Here is a 24,037-nt window from a genome sequence, read left to right as displayed (position 1 = left end):
AAAATTTGGACTGATGCAACCTTTTCTCCACATAAATTCGTTTCAGGGTCAAAACACTGAAATTTTATAGACCACACCAAATCTTTCTAACAAGAGTAACATGAAGACTTTTTAACCAAACCAAATTTTAAATCCTATTTTTTCTGAGCTCATTTTTACAGCCAGTGAATACAATTACGTTTTTTCAGTAAAAATTCAAGGAGCGTAATATGGAAATAGCTAACTTTGCAATAATCATTGTGTTTGTGGCAAACGTTTGCAACATGAATACTTCTATAATATACTTCCAGTTTAAAATTATGTTCTGTATTAGTGGGTTGGCTATGAAAACTCAAAATTTAGGAACTTGAGTGAGCAAAAGTGACCAAAAACCCCACAGTTCTTTTTTAAATGTAAAATAAGAATCACAAAGAGTAGGACCTTCTTTCTTTCTTTCTTTCTTTTTTATAAAGCATCTTGAGGTAGTATTTTTGTAACACCCATGAAAAATTTATAATTAAATGTCAGTTTTACTGCCAACTGCTATAATTAGTTGTGGGTGCCAATGACTTTATCCAGCAGCTACACACTGCTAAAATTAAGTTAGATTTCTGAATTTTAGAATAACTATTTAAAATGTTTGGCAAGAGAAAGAAGGGAGAAAATAGCGTGTGCTTTTCTGTACTTGTTGACGTAAAGAATGGATATTTCTGGCAGAAGGGACCCGAAAATATCTGCTGCATTTTTTCTTATAAATAAAAAAACTTTACGCGATTTGGCCATTTAGCAGGTCTGATTAAAAACAAACAAAAACAAGTATTCAAAATTGATGATGTAAGGTTTATCTGCACATGGCTAATTGCTGTGACCCCAAACAGGTCAGTGCTGAATGTGGTCTGGTGTTTGCTGTGCTACTTTTCTTCAGGGAGCTGGAAACAACCAGGTGGAGAACAGTTGCCTATTTATTTCACTGCCCACCCTTAATCACATCACATTATCAGGGTAGAAAAAGGCCCTACAAGGAATCATGTAATGGGATTTGAGCATGGGGCTTAAAATGGTTCACTATTAAATAATCAGCCTTGCAGTTACTTCAATGGTAATAGTATTAAACTGTTTCAGCATGACTGAAGCTTAAATCTATGACCATTAAGTAATATCATCTTCAAAATAGCAAGTGGTTCTTAAAGATTTCTGGGATAAGAACAACTTTGAAAATCTGCTAAAATTTCTGGGCCTTTTCCCTAGAGTGATGCTTATAAGGCCAAAATTTTGCATATACTTTCAGGAAGTCTACAGACACACCCTTTCCTTCCAGATTATCCTTGGACTTTGGGTATCTCTTATAAAGCTGTAGAGTCCAACCTGTGTTCAATACCTAGCTCTACCACCTATACCTTGATGATTCTGCGAATATCTTTTAAGTGTCAAAAACTTAATTTTTTTTGTCTTCAATATGATACATTGCCTAGGGATGTGGATTAAACAATACAACACATGTGAAAATGCACGTGTCGTGGCTGCCATGCAGTGGGTCATTTTTATTGATGACTGTAACTGTCATGTGGAATGCCATGTTCATATTAGTTGGTCAGCATGTTCGAGTCTTCCTGGGGGAAAATGTCCCTGAGAAGTGAGATGATCAGATTTCTTGGGAGAATTTAGAGTCAGGGCAGTGAGAGACAATGAACCAAAAAGTGAGTTTCTGGTGTTCTCTAACTCGGAGCTGTTGCACTTGTGTCCACTCCAGATAAACAAGTCAACAGCAAATGCAGAGTCCAGACAGGGCATCTTTTCCCATAGAGATGTGTTTACAAATTCTTCCAAATAGTCTTCTTTTTCTAGCATTCTAAGCAGACCACTGCTGTTAACACATCTTTCTTCAGACAGGCTACTGCAGAGCAGATCCTGGAGCCATTTTCTGGTAATCATTCCAGCCACATGTTACTAAGACTACAGCATGGTCATGTTGATTGGACCACCTCTTCTACAGAGAGCTAATCTCACTGCCTATGGGCCATTTCATTTTAATTGCCAAGTTGTTGGGATTATCTGGAGTCTTCTGTGAACAGTTTGTAGTGTGTCGACTCTGATGTTATGTATCTATTTCATATAGACTCAAAAGCTCGTGTTGGTAACCAATGGACCCATTTATACTGCACACATGTGAAGACTATTTGGTTGGTGGGAAGGACTGATGCATGGATGGTGGGAAGACCTCAGGCTTTAGAGTCAGATAGATCTTCCACTTACTAGCCTTTGAGCGTCGTGACTGATGTAGATATTATGGGACACCTGTCTGTGGCCTCCTATGGATTCTTGCTGCCTGACCCTTGCTAGTGGTTATTGTGATTGTTATGGCCTGTGGCTGCTCACATTTCCTGCTTCTCTTAGCAACACTGCATGTTCATGGCCTGAACCCTCTGATCTCTTGATTTGTTTTTGAGAAATGACCAGTTGAAGTAGTTTTTTTTTTTTTTTTAAAAATATGTGGGAATGGAAGGGGTAATTATCCACTATCTGTCATAGAGGCTTATCATCAAATATATGAATTATCAAATATACAAATATCATATTACATTGCATTTATCATTTAACCAATTAACCCAACTGATGATGAAGTCCATTCTGGTAGTGTTGTGCTCTGTGGAATGCAGAGTAATGTGTACATAAGAATGATCCATGTGCTTGAATTATTTGCTGTGGAATTAAAAGGGATTTCTTATGAAACTAGGACCCATCGCCTTAGTTTTTCTTACATGTAAGCTTGATTTTACAAATCTATACATGTGTTCATTTTAGGTTAGTTAGTACCACAGTCCTCAGGAATCTGAGGATGGTTCATAAATTTAGGAGGGAAAGTGATTGTTATCTTGAGAGTTGAGTCAGACCCTAAAGAATCATTACTTGGGTCTATCTGGAATTAATTAACCTGATCTCTGCTTTCTTTGGATTGCATCCAAAATCAACCCTGGATGGTTTCTCCCAGAATTAGCTCCTCCAAACTCTTCCTCCTGGAGAAAATGTGTCATAGACTGGAACCCACGACTAAAATTTACCAAGCAAGGAGAACTAATGACTATGTCCTCAGCTTTATAGCAAAAAATACTCAAAGGTTTTCCAGTGTGGTTTATAGAACACTGATACTTATTTTCAGAATCAGTGGCACTGTTTTGCTAACTCTATCAACCCAATTAGTAAAATTAATTAAAATCTAAGTCAAATACTAAATCACATTTATTAAAATAAAGATTGGGTCTTTGTTTTTATTGTCAACCTGAAATCTCCTGTACAGTCTTAGAATTCTTGTCATATTTTTTAGTTTGATGTATAAGCCTCACTGTGATTGATGTACAGCTAAGAGTTTCTGTATTGAAACAAGAGAATGTTTTGCAAATAGTGAATGTTCATGTGATCAGTGAGAATTTTGTTTGTGAATTTTATTAGGGGTCTTTGGAAAACTAGTCCCATGTACACGCCCTTGATAATTTTGCCTGGAAGGCCGGGGGTGGTTTAAATGCTACCTTTCAAGTACATTTGGTTTCAGAATTAGGTGATGTCTGAGGAGCTGGAAGGCCAACTCCAGCTTCCAGAAGGTCATTTTAAACTTAATACAATGAGCCTGGTCTCTGCTGAGACTGCTGACTGTGAACTAGGTGGGGCAGAACAGAAAACAGCCACTTCCCAAAACAAAGAGCAGAGTGTGAGACACCCAATGATGCCAGCATGTCCCCTGCATTCTCTTCCAGGGTTTTTTCTCTAACATGCATAGCGAAATCTTCTTTCCAGTGTCAAGAGGGTCAGGGCCTCTCAGGGTTGGAAAATCTAGGCCACTTCCATTTTCTGAAGCCACTGATAATGTGAAAAAATGAAGTGTCCAAACAAGTGTATGAATATTGTGGCACATTTTAAAGCCTCATGCTTAACAAGTTAATGCAGAAAATAGTGGGCACTTTTCATTTTTTTAAATTTATTTTTTATTAGCATATTCATTGTTACAAATCATACTTATTCTTTATGCCCCTTATCCAATCTCTCCCCTTCTCCCCCTCTCTTCTCCCTCTCTCTCCCCCTCCCCTTTTCCCTCCACCCCTAATAACTACAGATTTGTTCTCTCCATCTGATAGATTAACTGTTCCTCTGTTGGTTTGTTGCCTAGATGATCTGTCCAGTGCTGAGACAGGTGTGATCAAGTCCTCCCCTATTATCATAAATCAGGTGCTTCTTCTCTTACTCTGGAGTGTGCTTTGTGGAGAGAGAGCACCTCTTGGGCACTTTCATTTTGCCTTTGCAAAATGTTTTAAGGATTTATAAAAATGTATTGACCCATGTGCATGCCAGGAGCTTGGGCTGGTGATGGGACACACACATAGATACATGAAGAGCATTTCTGTCTGTCGGCCTCGTTGGGGTTTCTCTCTGATAGCCTGAATAATGCCACAGTTCTTAATTTGAAATCCTTTGTGGATGTGATGGCTGTACCTTCCTTCTCATTCCTTTCATTCAAAGGGGCCACCTCCGATTCTGAAGATAATTTGTTCGTCTTTGCTGTCCCATACATTGTCACTTATAGTGCCTGTCTTTTAGAACGTAACTTCCAAAGGGATGCAGGGGCCATGTCAGAGTGGATTTAGCCTGCCAGTAGCCTCCACCCAAGGCTACCATTGGTAAAAGTATTCAGTCAGGGATCTGCTGCCAGTCTGCCTGGCTTCTGAGCCCAGTTCTACCACTTACAGCTGTGTGACCTTAGGTGAGTTACTTAACCTCTCAGAGCCTCAGTTACCTCATCTCAAAAGATGGAAAGATGGAAAATAATTGCTATCCAGCTCATGTGTTTGTTGTGAAGATTGAGTGAAGTAAAATATTTAGCACAAAGCCTGACATAGCAAGTGATAGTCTACAACAGTAACAAATTATTATTATTTGTTGTACTATTCATTCCTTCCCCAAGATCTTGATCTATTTACTTGTTCTTTGGCTCATGCAGGCAATTAAGGCCCATGAGAGTACTGCATTTCCAAAGACAGACTTTGAAAGTCATAGAAAAATATCTCACTGAGGTTTTGTAATATGTATTCTGAAGTCAAAATGGCATATGTGATTGAAGACAATAATAGAAGAAAAGTAGATTTTTTTCATTGTTTTTACTGACAATTTTGAGATTAGTTTACCTGTTTTTGTGACTTTACTGCACATTGCTAATTTTAGTCCTTCCCTCTCCCTCTGCTACTTAAACAGTGAGACGTTGCCCTCAAAGGTGGTGGTTTCAAGCCAGCCTCCATGGGACCCCCTCAAATCCCCCAAACTCTGTTTAACCAGAGCTGCTCAAATTTTATTTTTTATTCTTTGTAATTAACTTTTATTTAGATCTAAAGTTTACATGTTTAAAAAAAAATTCCCTAAACTTGAACGCCCCCTTTTTTTCTATTGAAACATAATTGATTATACATATTTGTGGGGTACAGAGTTGACAATCAATACTTGTGTACAATATGTGATGATTAAATCAGAGTAATTAGCATATCACCATTACAAAATGTATCATTCTTTGTGTCCAAAAACCAGTTCTCTAAGGGCAAGCGATAGGAAAGGGAACTAAAATTTACTGCCCCTGCCTTACACAAAGGCTCACATGCCTACATGCATAAATGGAGGGAGACTTTGGTCAATAAATGTGATACTTGTGTTGTTTTGTAATATCTGGCTTCCGAAAAGTATGTAGAAACGGATTTATGACTGATCACCTGAGAATCCCTGTCTATCTCATTATATTAAAGAATATATGGTTATCTTTGCCTTGTGGATAAATATCTAGCATCAGAGTTGAAAGGAACCCTGGAAATCATCTCAGGTCCAGCCCCCCAGAGGTGCTGGTCAGCTTGCATAATCAGAAAGAGCTGGTTCTTGGCAAAATCCAGGCTTTTAACCACATTTTATGCCACTATGCCATATTGTGTCCTAAGACTATTATTTTCCTGGCTCAGCAGTAAATTGGCAGAGAATAAGCAGCCCTTAGACCACTTATAAGACACCCCAAAACCAGATCACACACTCTGATTTTCTACAGGTTTTTTCCAAGAGGCCTGAAGACATAAACACAACTCCCAAGTCCCAAATATCCATTGAACCAGAATGCCTCCAGCATCTAGAGGTGTATATTAGATGGAAGTGTTAAAAATTGAGCCAAGAACAACCCAGTAGAACAATGGGCATAGGGCTTGAATTGATATCTCCCCAAAGAAGCTGTACAACTGACCAATAAACACATATAAAGATGCTAATCAACATCACTAATCATTAGGGAAATGCAGATTAAAACCACAATGAGCTAGCACTTCCCACCTATCAAAAAAAAAGCAGAAAATCACACATGCTGGTGAGGACATAGAGAAATCGGAACCTTGTGCACTGCTGATTGGAGTATAAGATGGTGCCTCTGCTATGAAAAACAGTACGGCAGGTCCTCAAAAATTAATGTTTTACTGTACGATGCAGCTGCTCCACACCTCCATGTATCCCAAGAGAACTGAAAGCAGGGACTGGAGGAGTTATTTGTACACCCATGTTCATGGCAGCATTATTCACAGTAGCCAAAATGTAGAAGCAACCCTAGTGTCCACGGAAGGATGAGTGGTAAACAAAATGCGGTATATACATACAATGGAATATTATTCAGCTGTAAAAAGGAAGGGCCTTCTGACACATGCTAATGTCATGGATGAACCTTGAAGACATTATGCTAAATGAAATAAACCAGTTACAAAAGACAAATACTGTACTTGTTTAATTCCAGTTATTTGAAGTACCCAAACTAGTCAAATTCGCAGAGGAAGAAAATAGAATGGTGATTGACAGGGCCTGGGGCCTGGGAGGACTTGGGAGTTACTGTTTGATGGATGTGGAATTTTAGTTTGGAAAGATGAAAAAAGTTCCGGAGACGAATGGTGATGCCGATTGTGGAACTGTGAATATACTTAATGCCAAGAAACTATACTTAGAAATGCTTAAAATGGTAAGTTTTATGTTATGCATATTTTACACAATAAAAAAATTAAAAAATGGAGCCAAAGTTTATACCATAATGAAAAGATAATGCCCTTCTTGAAAGAATATTACACTGAATGAATTTGTAAGGGAGGAATCCTGTAATAACATAAATGGTCTATTATAATGTAAATAATGACTACCTAATTTATTAGGAGTTTTCTATCTACCACAAAGTATTCGTTGAGCATTTTCTGCAGTGTTTTTTTTTTTTTTTTTTAAGTGGGACAATACGTCTTTGCATTTAAGTACATAGACATTATTTCATGTGTTGTTTCAAGAAAGGAAGTAATAGTGCCTCTTTAGGCCAAGTACAAACTTAGGAGTAGTGTAGTTAGAAAACTACAAAGGAGAGAGGGGGGTTGGGTTGGGGTCACGTGTCATTTATTTTCCTTCTGTCATATATTAAGCCACTTAATCTAAATTTTCACGGGCTCAGCTGTGTTTTGCTTTCGTCAAAAGACAACTGTGTTTCAGCTCAGAATCCCCAGGTTCCCGTCCTGACTCAGCAGCTTGCTAAGCCGTGCAACTTTGGGTAGAAGCATCTCTCTAGAACTGTGAGAGACAGAATCTCTGTCTCATAGAGCTCACATTGTAGAGTGAGGGCTAATGACAATAACATAATAAACAAGTAAATTAGTTCCTAAATTTGGTGAAAATAGCATAGTGGGAGTGTTGGAGTAGGGTGGTGATGGGGTGCATTTTATATAGGGTGGTCAGTGTGGGTCTTACTGAGAAGTGGGTTTTTGAACAGATTTGATGGAGGTGGAGGAGTGACCTGTGTGTTCTGAGCAAAAGGCATAGCTGGTGCAAAGGTCCTGAGGTAGTGCATGCCAGTGTGGCTGCAGTAGGGTGAGGGGAAGAGTAGATGACATCATCTAAGAGTCAGGGGCATGTTGAGTAGGGCCTTGTAGGCCATGTGAGGACTTGGCTCTTCCTTGGAGAGAACGTTTTGAGCAGGGGAGTGACCTGCGCTGACCAAAGAAGAACAGCAGAGTTTAAGGGAATAGTGGTTGAAGTGATTGTTATAATTTTCCTAATGCTATCTCCTAAAACTTCACCAGCCTGTTGAAATGTATTGAAAAATAAAATGTTGAGTATTTTGAAGGAAATTAAATATTGCTGAGGAAATTTAGTTGCCTGAATTGTTTTCCAGTGTATCAGTCTAGTTTGTTCTAGTCTGTTTGCCACAGGGTGTCAAAAATTAGGAGCCTGTTTAGGTCTGCCCTAGCAAAAAGATGAGTCATTTAAAATTAGGAATTATATACCCTATGACTTTCTCATGTAAAAGTGATTAAAAAGAGTCCTTTCTGCAGTGTTTCAGGTGGCCTATGGATTGACACCCCCCCCAAAAAAATCCCCCTTCTCTTCCATTACTTAGGCTAGGATTTATTTATTTTTTTGCAACTGCCCAGTTCAGGGATCCAAACCCTTGACCTTGGTGTTATAACACTGCACTCTCACAACTGAGCTAACTGGCCAGCCTAGCCTAGGACTTGAAACTTACCCAAAGAAAGGCAGATGCCCAGGAAGGAGCAGAGGCAGCACTTAGCCAGGCTTCCCTAGGCCCTCGGGGACAATGTTGGCTTGCAGATGCCACGTCACCTCCCTGTGCTCTGGGGTCTTACTTTGCCATTTGGAAAGAACTTATTTTATGTGTTGGTTTACTTCTAATGAGAGGAATGCTTACAAACACTAAACTCTTTCTTGGCCTAACCCCAATCTCAGCAAAGCTGTATTTTCTTGAGCCGGGTGTGTTGGGGCGGGGACCCTGAGCCCTATCTCTGCCCATAGCATCCTGTCCAGCATTCCAGAAAGGCCAGTTCATCCCTTCCTGTGTAGCTACTGTATTCTATTTTTTCCCTAGCAATGTTTACTTAAATTTTAAAAAATTATGACAATAATGCATAATTCTTACAGAAAATATGGGAAAAACAGAAACAGAGAGAGGAACATAAAAACTACCTGAAATTATGCCTTTAAGAGAGCCATTGCAATGTTTATACGATAACTTTTTTCTTGAGATGTTATAAAAGTAAACATGAGCAATCTCTCAAATTATGGGAGCCCCAAAAAGGTTTTGCAATCTCAGTCACACACACATACACACACATCCATATATACTGTACATAAGACTTGTCACATATTCTAAATACTGAAAATATAAAGGCAACTCCTGACAGTAAGAAAAGTAAAAGGGAGAGTCTGGTTTATTTTATATACAGCTAAAATAACATAAAAATAATCCTTTGTTTATATCAAACACTGAAATGTGACTGTCACTTTCACACAGCATGCATTTTGCATTTCTTAGCGTGATGACCAGGAGGTGTTATTTGGTCTCGGCACATCCAGTAGTGAAAGCATGTGGTCACCTCCTCTGCTGGAACCTGTCTAGTTTCTTTTTAACTTGGTAAGCATGCCTGCTAGAGAGCTATGTGGTTTTTCTACTGTTTGACACATCTGTCTTTATTTTTATTTTTCTAGAAGTTAAGAGTTTGACATTCTTTTTGGCTCACTCTCTTTTTGTAATTTGATGAAGTCTCTACTTAGATTGCCAACTCTCCAGTAACATTTTTGATTCCATCCTTGGACAATCAGTATTAAAAATGGAGGTTTCTGCTGTACTCAGACTAGCAAAGGCACAGAAAGTATTCAAACTTAGCCTCAGAATCGCGGTTATTTGTGAAAGTTCTGAAAAAAATTATAACTAAATTGTGTATAATTCATAGGGGAAAAGAATAAAGCAAAAGGAAAAAAACAAAACAAAACAAAGAACAACAAACCCCAGCTCATTGAAACTTCAAAGAAAAACAGTTTGAAGATCAGCCTTTAAGAAATGCCAGCTATTTTCAAAATACATTTTTAAAGAGGTCTAAGAAGTTAGATACACTGTACTTAATTACAATGAGTCAACATAAGTTTGCTAAAGTAATTTAGAATGGTATTTGATAAATATCTAAAGTATTTGATGGCTATTTACTTAGCAGAATTAACTTTGAGACTAAATAATTTTGTCTTGACACCAGAAGAGTAACATTGTATGTTATAAAGATAAAGTCAGAAAACACCATCTTGAGGAAATTGTGCACAAACAAATGTTAAAGCTGCAGTAGTCACTATTTCCTTCTTCCTAAGCCCACTGACAAATTTTCAAGGTTTCCGTCCAATGCTGGCCTGTCCTTTGCCAGGCCATACCAAGAGAGGCGAGTTCATTACTGTCGTTGTTTCTGTATGAATATTTTCTCACAGGTTCTTTTCATTTGACTCACAGTTGTACACATATGTGTTTTAAGCTTAGATCATTTCAGCAGTTAAAATGGTTTTTAATTAACTAGTTGCCGGAGTTGTCCATTCCCTGTAACACTGGTGCCAAACCAAGTCTTTTCCTAAATGTAGATATTTGAAATGGGCATACAAACACGATTTGCGGATTTTACAATTAATATACTTACTTTAAAAGCTCCCCTTCCTTTCATTTGACTCAGAAGACCCTAGTGTTTTCTATCCTTCCGTAATTTGGAGTCAGTGACCTGGAAACCTAGAAGAAAGGAATTTACAGCTCAGGCAAGCAGACAATCTCACTTTCAGGGGCACCATGAGTTAATCAGTGGTCCTTCCTCCTCATTGGCAGCACAGATCTGCAGCCATTAACTTGGAGGGTTTGGGCTGAAGGCTGAAGGCTGTTCTGTGATGCCCGAGCCTGGGCTGGGACCCAAATTTAGTAGCATGAACCTTGCCACCAGTTGGGAGATTCCCGTGTCTAGTTTTATCTGAGTCTCATCATATCTGCCGTCTGCCCCCCTTTTTAAAGGGCCATTGTTCAGCCTATGGGAAATGGAAATGCAGGGTAGGGTGGGTGGCAATTCAGCGTTCTACTTAAGTATGAATAAAGACATCCTTGTACCCCACATTTGTGCTGTCCACTCCACCTTTCAAAAGTTGGGAAAATTGTCCATGTAATTAAGTATGTTTTGGAGCAGATGCTTCCATCTTCTTGGTTTCCCTGCCTTGTTTTAGCTACCTCAAATCTCCCATTTAGTTTTGTCACCTCAGACATACAATTTTCACCCCAAAGGTAATAAGTGACCTGCCATCGTGGGACTTTTAAGAATGATTTTCTTTGAGTACCCCACCTTTACCACCATGCTAGGTGCTATGTTATGAGGATAAAACCAATTAGCTCTTGCATGAAGTGAAAAGTGATTATGTATGGAATTCTGGCAGTAACATTTAGTCATACTAAGATAACACCATGAAATCGGGGCATTATGAATCCAACTGACAGTGTCCAATTTTTGCATGCCATTTTAATTCCTTTTGTGTCACTTTGGATGTAAATAAAACAATTAGTTGGCTGAATTTGACTTTGAATAGAGCTTTAACTCTGCAAGAGTGAATTTATAAGTGAATTTATGATCTGTTTGAGGATGGAAGACCTTGGAGTTGGGGTGGATTGTCTTCACTGAGTAGCAATGGCTGCTGGTAGATATGTTTGCTTCCATTTGATAAAAACATTACAGTTTAAAGTTGCTTTAAACTGGACTCAGGCTGTCATAGAAAAAGTTTTGTCTGTGCTCATACAGATTTTGACTGATGGAAATGTTCAGATATTAACACAATTAAGTAGACTGTAGGAATAAGAAAACTGTCTTACTTTGGTTCTAGCATGTACTGATTTATATAGCCAAGGATATAGATTTATTGCAGTTTCATTTACAAAAAAATGTTTGGTGGTTCAAAAATATTTCTGGATTATATGATTTTCAGAAAGATACCTCTTTTGAGAACTGTGAATGGTGGACTGATATAAAAACTTCAGAAAAAATACCTCTTCTTAAGCCACTGATGAAACTCTTAATGATTGACTTCATACTGTGGTTGAACATGTCTCAGAGTAAATGAAGGGAAAGTACACTATTAAAATGGCTTGCCTTTGCTGCGCTGTGGACTCGTGTGCTTACTTGTAAAGTTGTTTAAGAACTAATATGCTCTTCCACATACTGCCTAAGAATATAATCTATTGTTACAAAAATTATTTTTTAAAAGTAGGGTTCATTACTAGGAATCAAAAAGGCAAAAGCCATTCATAGTTTTTAGTGTATTTTTTGAGAAAACACTTTTATATGTTCTTATGTTGAAAAACTTTGGAATGTTTGAAACAACCTAGCAAATAGTCAGTATTAATTTTTCCCGCACTCTTAAAATATCATTAATTGGGACTCTCTGTATAAATTTCTGATTGCGTGGTTCATTATTAGAAAATACTGAGATATCCTGTACACAGTATTATTATTTTTTTCTGAAAGATTTTGAAATGCTCTCCTTTAGTGAATTCAAAATGTAAAAGGAGCAGACAAACAACGCAGGTTGTAACTGAAGCTCTTATTCTCATCACGTGGGACATATTTGCTCTAGGGAGGTGATGACAAAGGGTAAGCAGTTTGCCCGCTGCTCCCTGAGAAGCAGTGCAGGCTGGTGAATGTGGGCCAGGATCCTACTTTGGTTTTACTCATTCCCTTTGTGATCATGGTAAACCATTTCCCTTCTCTGAACTCAGTTTCTTCATTAAAAAAAAAAAAAAAGTATGAAATTGGAGCAAATGAGTTAGGAGGTTTCTTCCAGCTTGAATATGTTCCAAGTCTTTGTTAGAGGACAGTCTCCGCCTTCTAAAAGATCCTGAAACATTACTTGATGGAATCTGCTGGCCCCCATGCCCCACCATGCCTGCCTCCCCTACCTTTGGTTTATCTCCTACTCCTCCTGGGTTCCATGGCATAGAAAACTTGCCCCCATGCTTGGGAATAGTTCTTGACTCTCCTCTCCCTATTACACCCACAGCTAACCATTGGTTCTGCCACTTAAATAACAGAATCCTTCTGCTTCTCTCAGTCCTTGCTGCTATGTGCTGATGGAAGCCACTCTTGTCATCTCTTGCATGTGTTACTCCATCCTTCTGCTTCATCCCCACCAGCCTTCCACTAACATCCTTACTCCTTACTGTAGCTCACAAGACGCTCCTTACCTCTGCCTCTGCCATCTTTCCTGTGTCACCTCTCCTCATTCTCCCGTGTCACCTCTTTTCACTCTTCCTCTTCAGTCAATCAGCCATATGTCCTGTTCTCAGTTCTTTGAGGATGCCATGTCCTTTCTCTCCTTGAGGCTTTTGAGCCCACAGCTCCCTCTGCCTGATCATTTTCACTTAGCCCTACCCTCTCCTCAGTCGTCTCCTTTTCACTTGGCTAAGCCTCTTTATCTTTCAAGTCTTACCTTGCAAGTCACTTCCTCAAGGGTTTCCTTACCCTCAGACAAGGTTGTTTGATTTTCCAATAGCTCCTTGTGCTACTTCTGCTTTATCACTTCATGCTCTGATATAATTTGTACTATTCAATTGTCTATCTCCCTCCATTAGGATATGTGCTTCCTGAGGTAGGAACCTGTCTGTCCTGTCCATGGTGGTATTCTCATCTCTTGGCATGATGCCTGGCCCATAGTAGGTGTCCAGTAAACACTTGGTGAGTGAATACTTGAAAGAAAGAAAGGAAGAGGGTAAAACCAAATGCATTCTCAAGAAGAAAGCAAGCCTAGCAGGGAGCAGTTTTACCTTGTTGCTTGTCATCCTTTCACCCCATTTTTTGTTAGAAACAGGGACTTCCCTACCAGTACAGGGCCTGTTTAATTGTCTTATAATCTCAGAGGCTTTGCCTCTCAATAATATTATAGACACTTGGTAGAAATATCCAAATGATTCATTTTAAACTTCAAGTTCCTCATTGCTCACATTTGTATGAGAAGAGATAAGGGCCCATGTTTGATCTAGCTAAGCTACTTAGATGACCTCAGATATCTTTTTCTGCTAGCAAAAGTTTGCCAGTTCAATAAACTTTGCTTATAGATTTTCCCACCCATTTTATTGTCACTTCTGTAGTAACCTAGAGTGATTTAGTGCTAATGTCATTATTGCCTTCAGTTGAATTTTTACCTCTATCTTATTATCTTTAAACATAGGCCTTCTGGCCTCTTCTGCTTGTTTTTATGATTGGCAGAAAAACCCTTGGTATTGGATGGGGCAGAGGGAGCTTCAAGAGTTATCTTCTTGTTAAAAGGTGGTTCAATATCATATTGACTTTAAAAGTGGGTGAGGCCAGTCCAGTTGGTGCTAGTGTATGTGTCTTTGCTTTCTCTTCAAGGAGGCAATGTTGCATAGCTGACTAGAGAATGGGCTCTGGAATCAAAGCCCAGCTCTGGAACCTTCTAGCTGATTGACATGTAGCAAGGTGCTTAACTTTTTTGGGCCCCAGTTTTCTATCAATCAAATGGGGGTAATAATAGGATCTATCTCTATAGTTTTGAGGAAGATTAGCTGAAATGCTGCACCTACAGTGCTTAGCATGGTGTCTAGCACATTCTCAGTACTGTCAACTCTCAACCATTATAAGTAGGTCTTTTACAAGTTGCAATCTTTTACAAGCTACAATTATTTGCATAAGTGGAAAAAATGAAGAACAGTAGTAGTTTTGACTTTGGTGGACAAAAAAATAAATAAATAAATAAAGCAGGGTCTAAGGTGCTGAGTGCAAAGGGCTTTGGGCTGGAGTGAGCAGATTATTTTAAGTCTGCTGGTTACTAACTGTACCACTGAGTGTACAGTCACCAGCTCTTTGGGCCTAGATTCTTTCAATTTTCTTCCTGCCCAATCTGTATATCTTTTATTTCCTTTAAAATAAAATGTTAAAAAGTAGTGATGAGAGAGGCCATCCTTGCTTTGTTCCTGATCTTAAAGGGCAAGCTTCTAGTTTCTCACCATTAAGTAAAATGTTAGCTATAGTTTTTTGTAAGTGTTCTTTATCAAGTGGAGGACATTCCCTTCTATTCCTAGTTTGCCAAGAGTTTTTATCATGATGGGTGCTGGATATTGCCAAATGCTTTTTCTGCATCTATTGATATCATATGACATTTCCTCTTTACCCTATTGATGGGATGGATTACGTTAGTTGATTTTCAAATGATGAACCAGGCTTGCATACTTGCGATTAATCCCATTTGGTCGTAGTATGTAATTCTACTTATATATTGTGGGGTTTGATTTGCTAATATTTCATTGAGGATTGTTGCACTGTGTTCATGAGAGAATTTCTTCAGTTTTAGGATCAGAAAGTTTGCACAAATTAGCTCTGTTGGCCTTTAAAATGCTAGCATCTTGTGAGTCTAGGAATGAGTTATTATTTCATTTAAAATATCTCACTGTGGTAGATACTGAATAAATATTTGCTAAGTTGAGTAGAATATACTGACTTTGTCTCTGGAATGTAGGTGATTTAGTTTTATGACATTGAATTGTAATGACATAGAAAATGATGATGATGATTTTTGAGATTAAAAGGAAAAAGACACACACACACAAAAGACATAAAATTCAAAGCAGAGACAGACAATGCATTAGTTTTCTAGGTTGCTGTAACAAAGTACCAGAAACTGGGTGGCTTATACGACAGAAACTTGTTTTGCCACAGTTCTGGAAGCTAGAACTATGAAATCAAGGTGTCGACGGGACTGTCCTCCTGGGAACTATGAAAGTGAATCTTCTCCATGCCTCTCTTCTAGCTTCTCGTAGTTCACTGGCAATCTATGGTGGACCTTGGCTTCTAGTGCATCACCTCAGTCTCTGCCTTCACCTTCACATGGCATTCATCCTGCGTGTGTGTGTGTGTGTGTGTGTGTGTGTGTGTGTGTGTGTGTGTGTGTGTCTGGGTCCAAATTTCCACCTTTTTATGAGTCCATCTGTCATATTGGAGTTGGGGTCCATCTTAACTAAGGATGAGTGACCTCAGCTTAACTAATGGCATCTGCAATGACTCTATTTCCAGATAAGGTCAAGTTCTGAGGTACTGGGGGTTAGGACTTCAACATATGAATTACTTTGCGGGGGGGACACATTCAATTCATAACACGTTGATCATTTTGTCCTTTCAGTGTAACTACTCAGCTGTCCTTCCTTCCTTCTTTTCTTCCAATAAGTGCTATTGTGCCATACATGTGGATGGATAATAGGCAATTTTATGAGGAATTTTCTTTATAGAGGTAATATAAAAGTTTTACATAAGAGGCCACTAGCTAATTCTCAGCAGTTAATCTTTTAATTTGTAGATTACTCATAGCTGGCGCTTGCTCAGCACATGTCAACATTTGTTTCCACGTCATTCCATTTTTTCCCTCTTACTATCTTTATTATTCTATTCTTCCTAACTCTTTCTTCTTCCCGAACTTGACTTAATTGCCTTCTGTACTGAGCATTTCACTTATGAGTAGAGTTCTGCCACCAGATGGTGTGCAAGGACTGGAAAAAGAATCGAAATTATGTTGGTCAATGCGGTTGCTTTTCAACATTTTATTTCAGGAAAAAGATTGACACAACAGGCCTAAAATGAGATCCTGAGATTGTGTAGGTTTTAATCATTCATATAAATTTTCCTTTTCTTCATCACAAAAACAGAAACCTGACCTGGAAATCTTGAGGGGGGGAAAAAAAAACTCTATAAAATTGAATGTATAAATGTTAATGGGTGATTCTGATCTCAGAATAGATTTGACAGTATTAGGCTGAGATGTGGAAGCAAGGTTCTTGAGTCAGAGGACCACTTCCTCAAACAGGGGTTTCAGAAGCCACAAAAAAGAGAAATAAAGGAGCCCAATAAAGCTGTAGGATATTAATGCAATAAGGGATTTCAGCCACCTTCTAATTCTGCAGCCTCAGATGAAGTCCACAGAGAAATGCAGCTCACAGACTATGTCCACTCATGCTGTGCTTTGTTTAGCTTGAATACGGTTTTTATTATTATTATTAGTTATTAATATTATTAATTGCCAGTATTAAAACAATCCCAATATTTCACCTAATCATTCAAATTTCAGGATTCCTTTGGAGAAATAAACCTGAAGACCTGGCAGTCATGACTGACATTTTTTCCTTGTCTACACCTTCCTATGGCAGAGTTGTGGCTGCCGCTGTAGTTGAAACTTGAGATTTATAGTTTGCCGCTGTCTCTTCCACCCCCTATTGCATTATGCTGACCCTTCACCCTCATTCATATGTTACCTGCCTCTGCTCAGCCCATGAAAGGCTTTTGGAAATATGCCCCTGCTCTCCTGTTTCATGGATGAAGACATAAGTTCTGGAGAGGGGAGCCGAGAATTGGCTCAGTGCCACACCTGTCCTTAATTCCTGCCAACCCGCGCTGCCTCTGCAAATAGGAACACGGAACTAAGAGCAAGAGATCACCATAGAAGAGTGATGCAGTTCAAATAAGGAATCAGGAGGGAGGGTAAAAGCTAAAAAATTTTAAAAATAGATGCCGTTACTTGATGATAGAAATAGACACTGGAAGAATATACACACATAGGTGAAAAAATGGTGAACCCTGAAGCAAACACCTTACAAGGAACTTGGCGAGAATGAAGACATACATCATCAGAAGACCATTGGTCAACAGTCAAAAGAGAGAACCCTAAATAACCCATCTGCGAGCTTGGGCTGTTTCTGGGGTAAACTCATTATTAAGCTTTGGAGTGATGACGGATGAGACCAGGTGACTGAGGAGATAATGTAAGCAAGTGAGCTTAGAAATCCAGTGGTTTGTTATTATCCAAGAATGCCTTTGAAATGGCTGTCAGAGATCTTTTCCATCAGAACATGGAAACCAATTCCTGATAAAAATAATGGGGTAGTAATGGGATGATTCCAAATGGGGAAGCAAAGAATGTTTTTCTCGCCTTAATGAAGATAAATAGGATAAATGGGAAAAGGTGACTTCTGGATGACTTATTAGTGATAGCAAACATTTATTGAGTGCTTACTCTACACCAGACTCTGCAGTAAGACCTTGACATGTGTAAGATCATTTCATCCTCACAACGTCACTGAGGTCACCACTATTGCCATCCCTACTTTATGGATGAGGAGCCTGAGGACCAGAACAATCAGGTAACTCTTCCAAGTCCACTTAGCTCAGAAATGACAGAGTCAAGATTCAAATGCAAGCTTTCCTGTACTCCACTTAATAAATAAGATACTCTACTGCTGCTCCCTATCCCCCACCCCCTCTGGCCAAGGATGTGTTTGGCTTAGTGATAAATGCCCAGCATCCCATGAGCCAAATGTAGATTGTCCTAGTGATAAGGTCCCAGCATGTACTGGACAAAATCTAGGTTGTCATAGTAATAAATGCCCAGCATGTCCTGGACTAAATCTAGATTGTCATAGTGATAAATGCTCAGCATCTCATGAGCCAAATCTAGATTGGCTTAGTGATAGATGCTCAGCATGCCCTGGACCAAATCTAGATTAGCCTAATGATGTGCCTAGCATCCTGTGAGCCAAATCTAGATTGGTCTAGTGATAAATGCCCAGCATGTCCTGGACTAAATCTGGAACAGCAGTTGAGTTGCATTATTTTGTCTGGATGGTATGTATGTAACAATTTGAAAGAACTAAAATTTTAATTTGTAGCATGTAACAAGTTGGTTTCAAAGGGTCACTAGATTAGAGGACTGGCAAATGTCAATCAACCTTTATCCTGAAAGTATGTGTAAATGACATCTGGGAAACTTCGGTATGGCAATCCTATTTCCACCCAGACCATGCTGGTAAAATCCATATTAAGAGTAGATCATGGAAGGCTTAAGCGAATGACCTTTTCAGGAAGAAGGCTACTGGGCTTGTGGAAGAGAGAACTGTATATGGCTAGAGCCCTTTGAGAAGGTGAATATACAGAAAGGCCCTCTGATGGGGGTCCAGACCAAAGGGAGATGCTTGCAGGGCAGCAGCCCTGGAAGGATAGTCTTGTGGTTTTCAGAGAGGGCTTAGAGGAAGGAAATCAGAATAATGGTTAAAGAGCTCATCCCTACATGCAAATATAAACTGTGGAGCCCTGGAGGAGTGAGTGCTTAGATTAGTCATTTTTACAATTGATCTAGGAGAAAGAAGAGAGTGGCTGGATCTCTTGGTTCACAGATACTGTTAAGCTCTTCTGGGCAGAGAACTGGTAAACCGGTCAGGATACAATGCCAGGCCTGACCAATGTAAGTGCTAGTTGAGTTTATTGCATATGGAGAAACATAATCCCAGTTGTAAGTTTATGATGCCCAATACAACCCTGGGCTTTTTGAGGAAAGCTATCTCAAGAAAACCATAGTGATCTCCAACCCTTACAGAAAACCAAGGCAATTTTCTACCCAGAATACTAATACAGGGCTAGTTGCCATCTCAGAATTCAACAGATTCATCAATACTTAAGTTTCTATTATGAGCAAGAAATGAAGTTAGACATGATTCAGGAGGAAATGTGTTAATGAGCTTGATTGTGGTAATCATTTCACAATGTATACATATGTCATAACATCATGTTATACCCTGTAAATATATACAATTTTTATTTGTCAATTGTACCTCAGTAAAGCTGGAAAAATTATATTAGGAACATTAGAATTCAGGTCAAATGTTATATGCCTTGAAGTAAATCAGGACATATATTAAAGTGTATTCTTGCACCTGAACCAAGTAAACTAATGGCAGCTTATTTCATGAACTGTTACAGGTTGAAAAATGAAACTGCGTCAGATAAAATCAAAAGGTAGCTCATAATGGATAGTTTAGAACAATTAATGTGTTTAAAGATTTTCCCTAAATCAATGTAGGAAGGGAGAGGGGATGATACTTGTAACATCCCAGAATAAGTTTTTTTTCCCAGAAGTTTTTAATGTCACTGTCAAGTAGATACCCCACCACCTCTTATTTATTCTTTTTAAAATTAATTTTTATTTTTAATTCAAATAATATATAAATACATATATATAGTTTCAAAAATCAAATGGAGTTAAATAATTGGTAATGCAAACAGCAACCCTCTCTTCCTTCACAAGTTTTCCTTGCAGAGACAATTACTTTCAATATCAATAATTACAATCTTTTCTTTTGCCACTTATCTCTATGTTTCTAAATATATGCTTATGCTGGTAGTTTTCCATTCATCATTTTTTACACTATCTCCTGACTTCCTGTTAGGGTAATTGAGCATTTACTTTTCTTCTGTTCACCACCCACCACCCCCAGCGTGCGCGTACACACACACACACACACACACACACACACACACACACACACACGCGCGCGTGCGCGTGCACACTTCCTCTCCTCTTCTCTCAAGATAGAACATGATTAACATTTCTTGCTTGTATTATTTTTTTCTCCCCTGCAGCTTATAATTTTCTCATTTTTTCTCCTTTCCTAGTTTTCTATGTGTCTATTACTGTTTTTCTCCAATGCATTAGTAGATCTTTTTAGTGCCTATCAATACTTTTTCCAACGATACAAAGAAATCAACCTATACAGTCTACAAATCTACAAATTCTACTCCCCTTCTCTCCCCGCACCACTTCTATCTGGATGGTTGATTTCTGGCGTATGGCTGTCGCTCTGTCCTTTCCTCTCCCCCACAGTTTGCTCACATTCCCTGTGCCCTGGAAAGCATGGGTGACTCTGTCTTGCATCACTCCCCTATTTGCTGAGGTGCATCCTGCACTGGCTTCCCCAGAAATACTGGAGGCAAATTAAAAAAAAATTTTTTTCTCTTTGTATTTTTGTAGTCTTTGCATGTATAGAAATGTAAAATGTCTGTTCAACTCCTTCACTGGATCGATAATTTGGCTGATGTAGACTTCTAGTCTTCCAACAACTAGCATTGCAGGTGAGAAGTCTGACATTCTGATTTCTGATCCATTGCATGTAAACTTTTTTGCTTCCTGGACTGTTTAGGCTACTGTTTTTATCTTGGTTGTTCTGAGTTTCATACTGATGTACAAGGGTACTTCAGAAGGTTCATACAGAAATAGAAGTGAAAGATAATATGAATCTTTCCATAAACGTTTTGAAGTACCTCATACTTTTAAAGTTTATTTTGCTGCACGCTTGATGAGCTTTTCTAATGTGAAATCTCATATACTTAGTCCTAGGACAAATTTTGAATAATTTCTTTGATAATTCCTTCCTCTCTATTATCTCTGTTCTCTCTCTTGACATCACACTTTGCAGTTTGACCCTCTAATAGTTTTATCTTTTCCTCTATTTTCCATCTATTTTTTGTTTTGTTTTGTTTTGTTCTAATATCTTGAAGATTCCTTTGCCTTTAGTTTGGTTATCATACTTCTTAACTTTAAAGAGCTTTTTTGGGGTCTCTTTTTAAAAATAGAACACTTTGTTTTATTGACATATAGGAACTCCATCTTTTAACTCTGAGCATAATGTGTGTGTGTGGGTGTGTATTTGTATGTGTGTGTAACAATTTGTTCTGCTCCACGCTTTGTTACTATATCCAGTACTTTTTTTCTGATTGTCCTTTTCTGTCTCTTTCTTTATTGTTAGAGACTGTCTGCAAATATCTGGTGACCCTTGGCCTCTGCTTGTATTTAGAAGTAAGTGCTAAAATGCTGATAGGCAGTTCTGCGGGCATAGTCAAGTTGATTGATAGGCTTCATTGTTAGTATCTAGATACCTTTTCTCTTCCATTTAGTGTCTTCAGGGAAGAATCATTCAGTCTCTTGAATGAAGAGATGGGCTTTTTGTGCAAGAAAACTAGAGGTGGAGGCTCAGGAACACTTTACTCTCTTAGATGAAGACATATGGCTTTGCAGGCTCTGAATTAGGTTTAAGATCCAGGAGGGTGGCAGGCATCTATAAATATTTCTTCTTGAGGGCATAGATTGTTTGTGTAGGTCCTCTGAGTGGTAATATAAGACTTAAGTATATAGGAACTATGGCATTGCACAAATTTTAGCTTCCCAGATTAGGCAGAGCCTCGCCTTGTGTGGATAGTATCAGCAGTAGCTGCTTGCCATCCATTACTGACTCCAGGGCCAGAGCAGGCTGTGCTAAGAGGTGCTCCAGCTGCATGGACTTTGCTAAATTTCTGTACCCATGAATTAAGCAGTTGGGAACTTATTGGGTATGTGTGTGCACGTGTGTGGGTGTACATGTATTTGTGTAGTGTGCGTATGCATATTTGTTCTCAGTTAGTTGTAGTCCCTGGAAATGCTGCAGATGGCAAATGCCAACTACTCTATGGGTAGACTTTCAGCCAGGCTCCCTGTTTTCGGAACTTTTCTTTATCTCTTGTCTTCTAGGGACATGGTGCTCCCAGCTGTTGCTCTCAGCCATTCTCTGGGGAGAGTGCTGACTTCTCATTGGAGTCCACCTTTTAGGAGACAACATTTGCTATTTTGCTATATCAGTCATCACACTTCTGCCTCCTTTCCATCTTTCAAAGACTGGTTGAAGCCCTTGGTTGCTATCATCTCCCCTCATGTTCTCTTTGGATCTTAATACATTTTTGAAAACTTTACTATCATTTTGGGAGGAAGAGGAGATAAAAGCCTATGCTTACTTCAATATATTTACTTTGAAATTTATTTTGATTCCTTATCACGATTATAAGCTCCTCAAGGTAGAGGACCAAGTCTTATATTTCTGTGTTTTATAGTGTACATACTAGGCACTCAGTAAATCTTGGTTGAATGAATAAATGATCTGTGCTGCGAGGCCTGTCTGAAATGCAATTATTTTAGCTGGTGATGTGATTATTTCCCCTGAGATTATTCCTGGTTAATCTCAAAAGGAGGGAAGGGTATTGACTGCCAGGTGGAGGGTTTTCAAACTGACACCCATGACTGAGCGAAGCATTTTTCTCCATTTTGCTTGTTTATTTAATTGTTAGCTTTAAGAAAAAGAAGTTTGAGTTCTTACTTCAAAGTAGATATCTTTCTAGTTTTATAAGCAGACTTAGCACTTTAGTCCTTTACTACCCTTCTTGAAGGTCAGATTTCTGACTGTTTAAAATGCAGTGGTTTGACACACCTGAGTCCCACCCAAACAGCTGCTTCCCATACTTGGGAAAAAATTAAATGTACATGAATATTCTTCCTGGTATCCAGCATCCTATAAGAGTTTAAATATTAACACTAAATAAAAAGCTCCTTTTCTGTTAACATTTCCTTACTGACCAGCTTTGTGTTTAAACATTGTTTTTCCTGCTTTTTTTTTTTTTTACCTCATTGTGACTGTCCTTGTCCTTAGATTCATTGTTGTCATCTTCCTCCTTTTCCTTTTTTTCCCTCCTTCTCCTTCTTTTAGCCACAACCAATAGCAAGAAATGCATTTTTCACCACTCCCCAGTATGAGTATATGCAACTGGAGCAAAGGTTTCTTGAAGCAATTCTTGCTGTTAATATGTGTGACTGCTCTGATACTGTTCTGTTCTGTCTGTTTTATTTTACTAAAAATATGTTGATCGTGATCCATTAAGTTTGTCTTACAACCCAGTGGATTGCAGCCTGCTGTTGCAAAAACAGTGTTCTAGTTAGTGTGAATAAAGACCGAACTGTAGGTCAGCACTTCCCTCCCCCCTCATTCTCTTCATTTCATGGCCAGAATTAAATAACATGGCTCTGAAATTAGACGAAAATACTGATTAGGGCTCCCCCATCTTAACAAGGCAACTATCATCATTTTTGTATGTTTCTTACCTACCATCTTTGTCCTTAAGCGGCTGGCATCTTCATCATATGGCTAGGAGACATTTTGTTGTACTCTTTTTTTTTTTTTTTGAGACTTTTTTTTAAAGACATTTTAGGTTCACAGCAAAATTGAGCAGAAGGTACAGAGATTTCCCACAAACCCCTGCCCCCACACATGCATAAACACATCCATCATTATAATATCATACAGTGTATTTGCACTGTCCTAAAAATCCTCTGTACTCCATCTATTCATCCCTCCCCAACAGCCGTTCACACCACTGGCAACCACACAGTCTGTGTTCTCTGCCATACTACAGGGTCTCCTGAATACTGTGCCATCTCTTTGAGGTATAGTTTTATTTGTTGAAAGAACTTTGGCATTTACTTAGTTTTAGGCCTTCAGACAGAATGCTGATTGATTTTTATTAAACTCGCTAACATTCTTTTA

The 24,037-nt window shown here is 38.7% G+C and overlaps 1 protein-coding gene across 1 annotated transcript in view; it reads left to right on the top strand.

The window, feature by feature from the left end:
- Positions 1 to 6,898: 6,898 nt before the first annotated feature.
- Positions 6,899 to 24,037, top strand: part of AP1S3 (adaptor related protein complex 1 subunit sigma 3) — a 37,214-nt gene continuing 20,075 nt past the window's right edge. The window contains exon 1 of the mRNA XM_063086626.1: positions 6,899 to 6,991. Coding sequence (XP_062942696.1) covers positions 6,899 to 6,991 — 93 coding nt within the window. The remainder of the gene's footprint in view (positions 6,992 to 24,037) is intronic.

Source organism: Cynocephalus volans, chromosome 1 (genome assembly GCF_027409185.1).
Source record: "Cynocephalus volans isolate mCynVol1 chromosome 1, mCynVol1.pri, whole genome shotgun sequence".
NCBI lineage: Eukaryota > Metazoa > Chordata > Mammalia > Dermoptera > Cynocephalidae > Cynocephalus > Cynocephalus volans.
The sequence above is the reverse complement of the archived record's forward strand: the minus strand, read 5'-3'. Positions and strand labels throughout refer to the sequence as shown.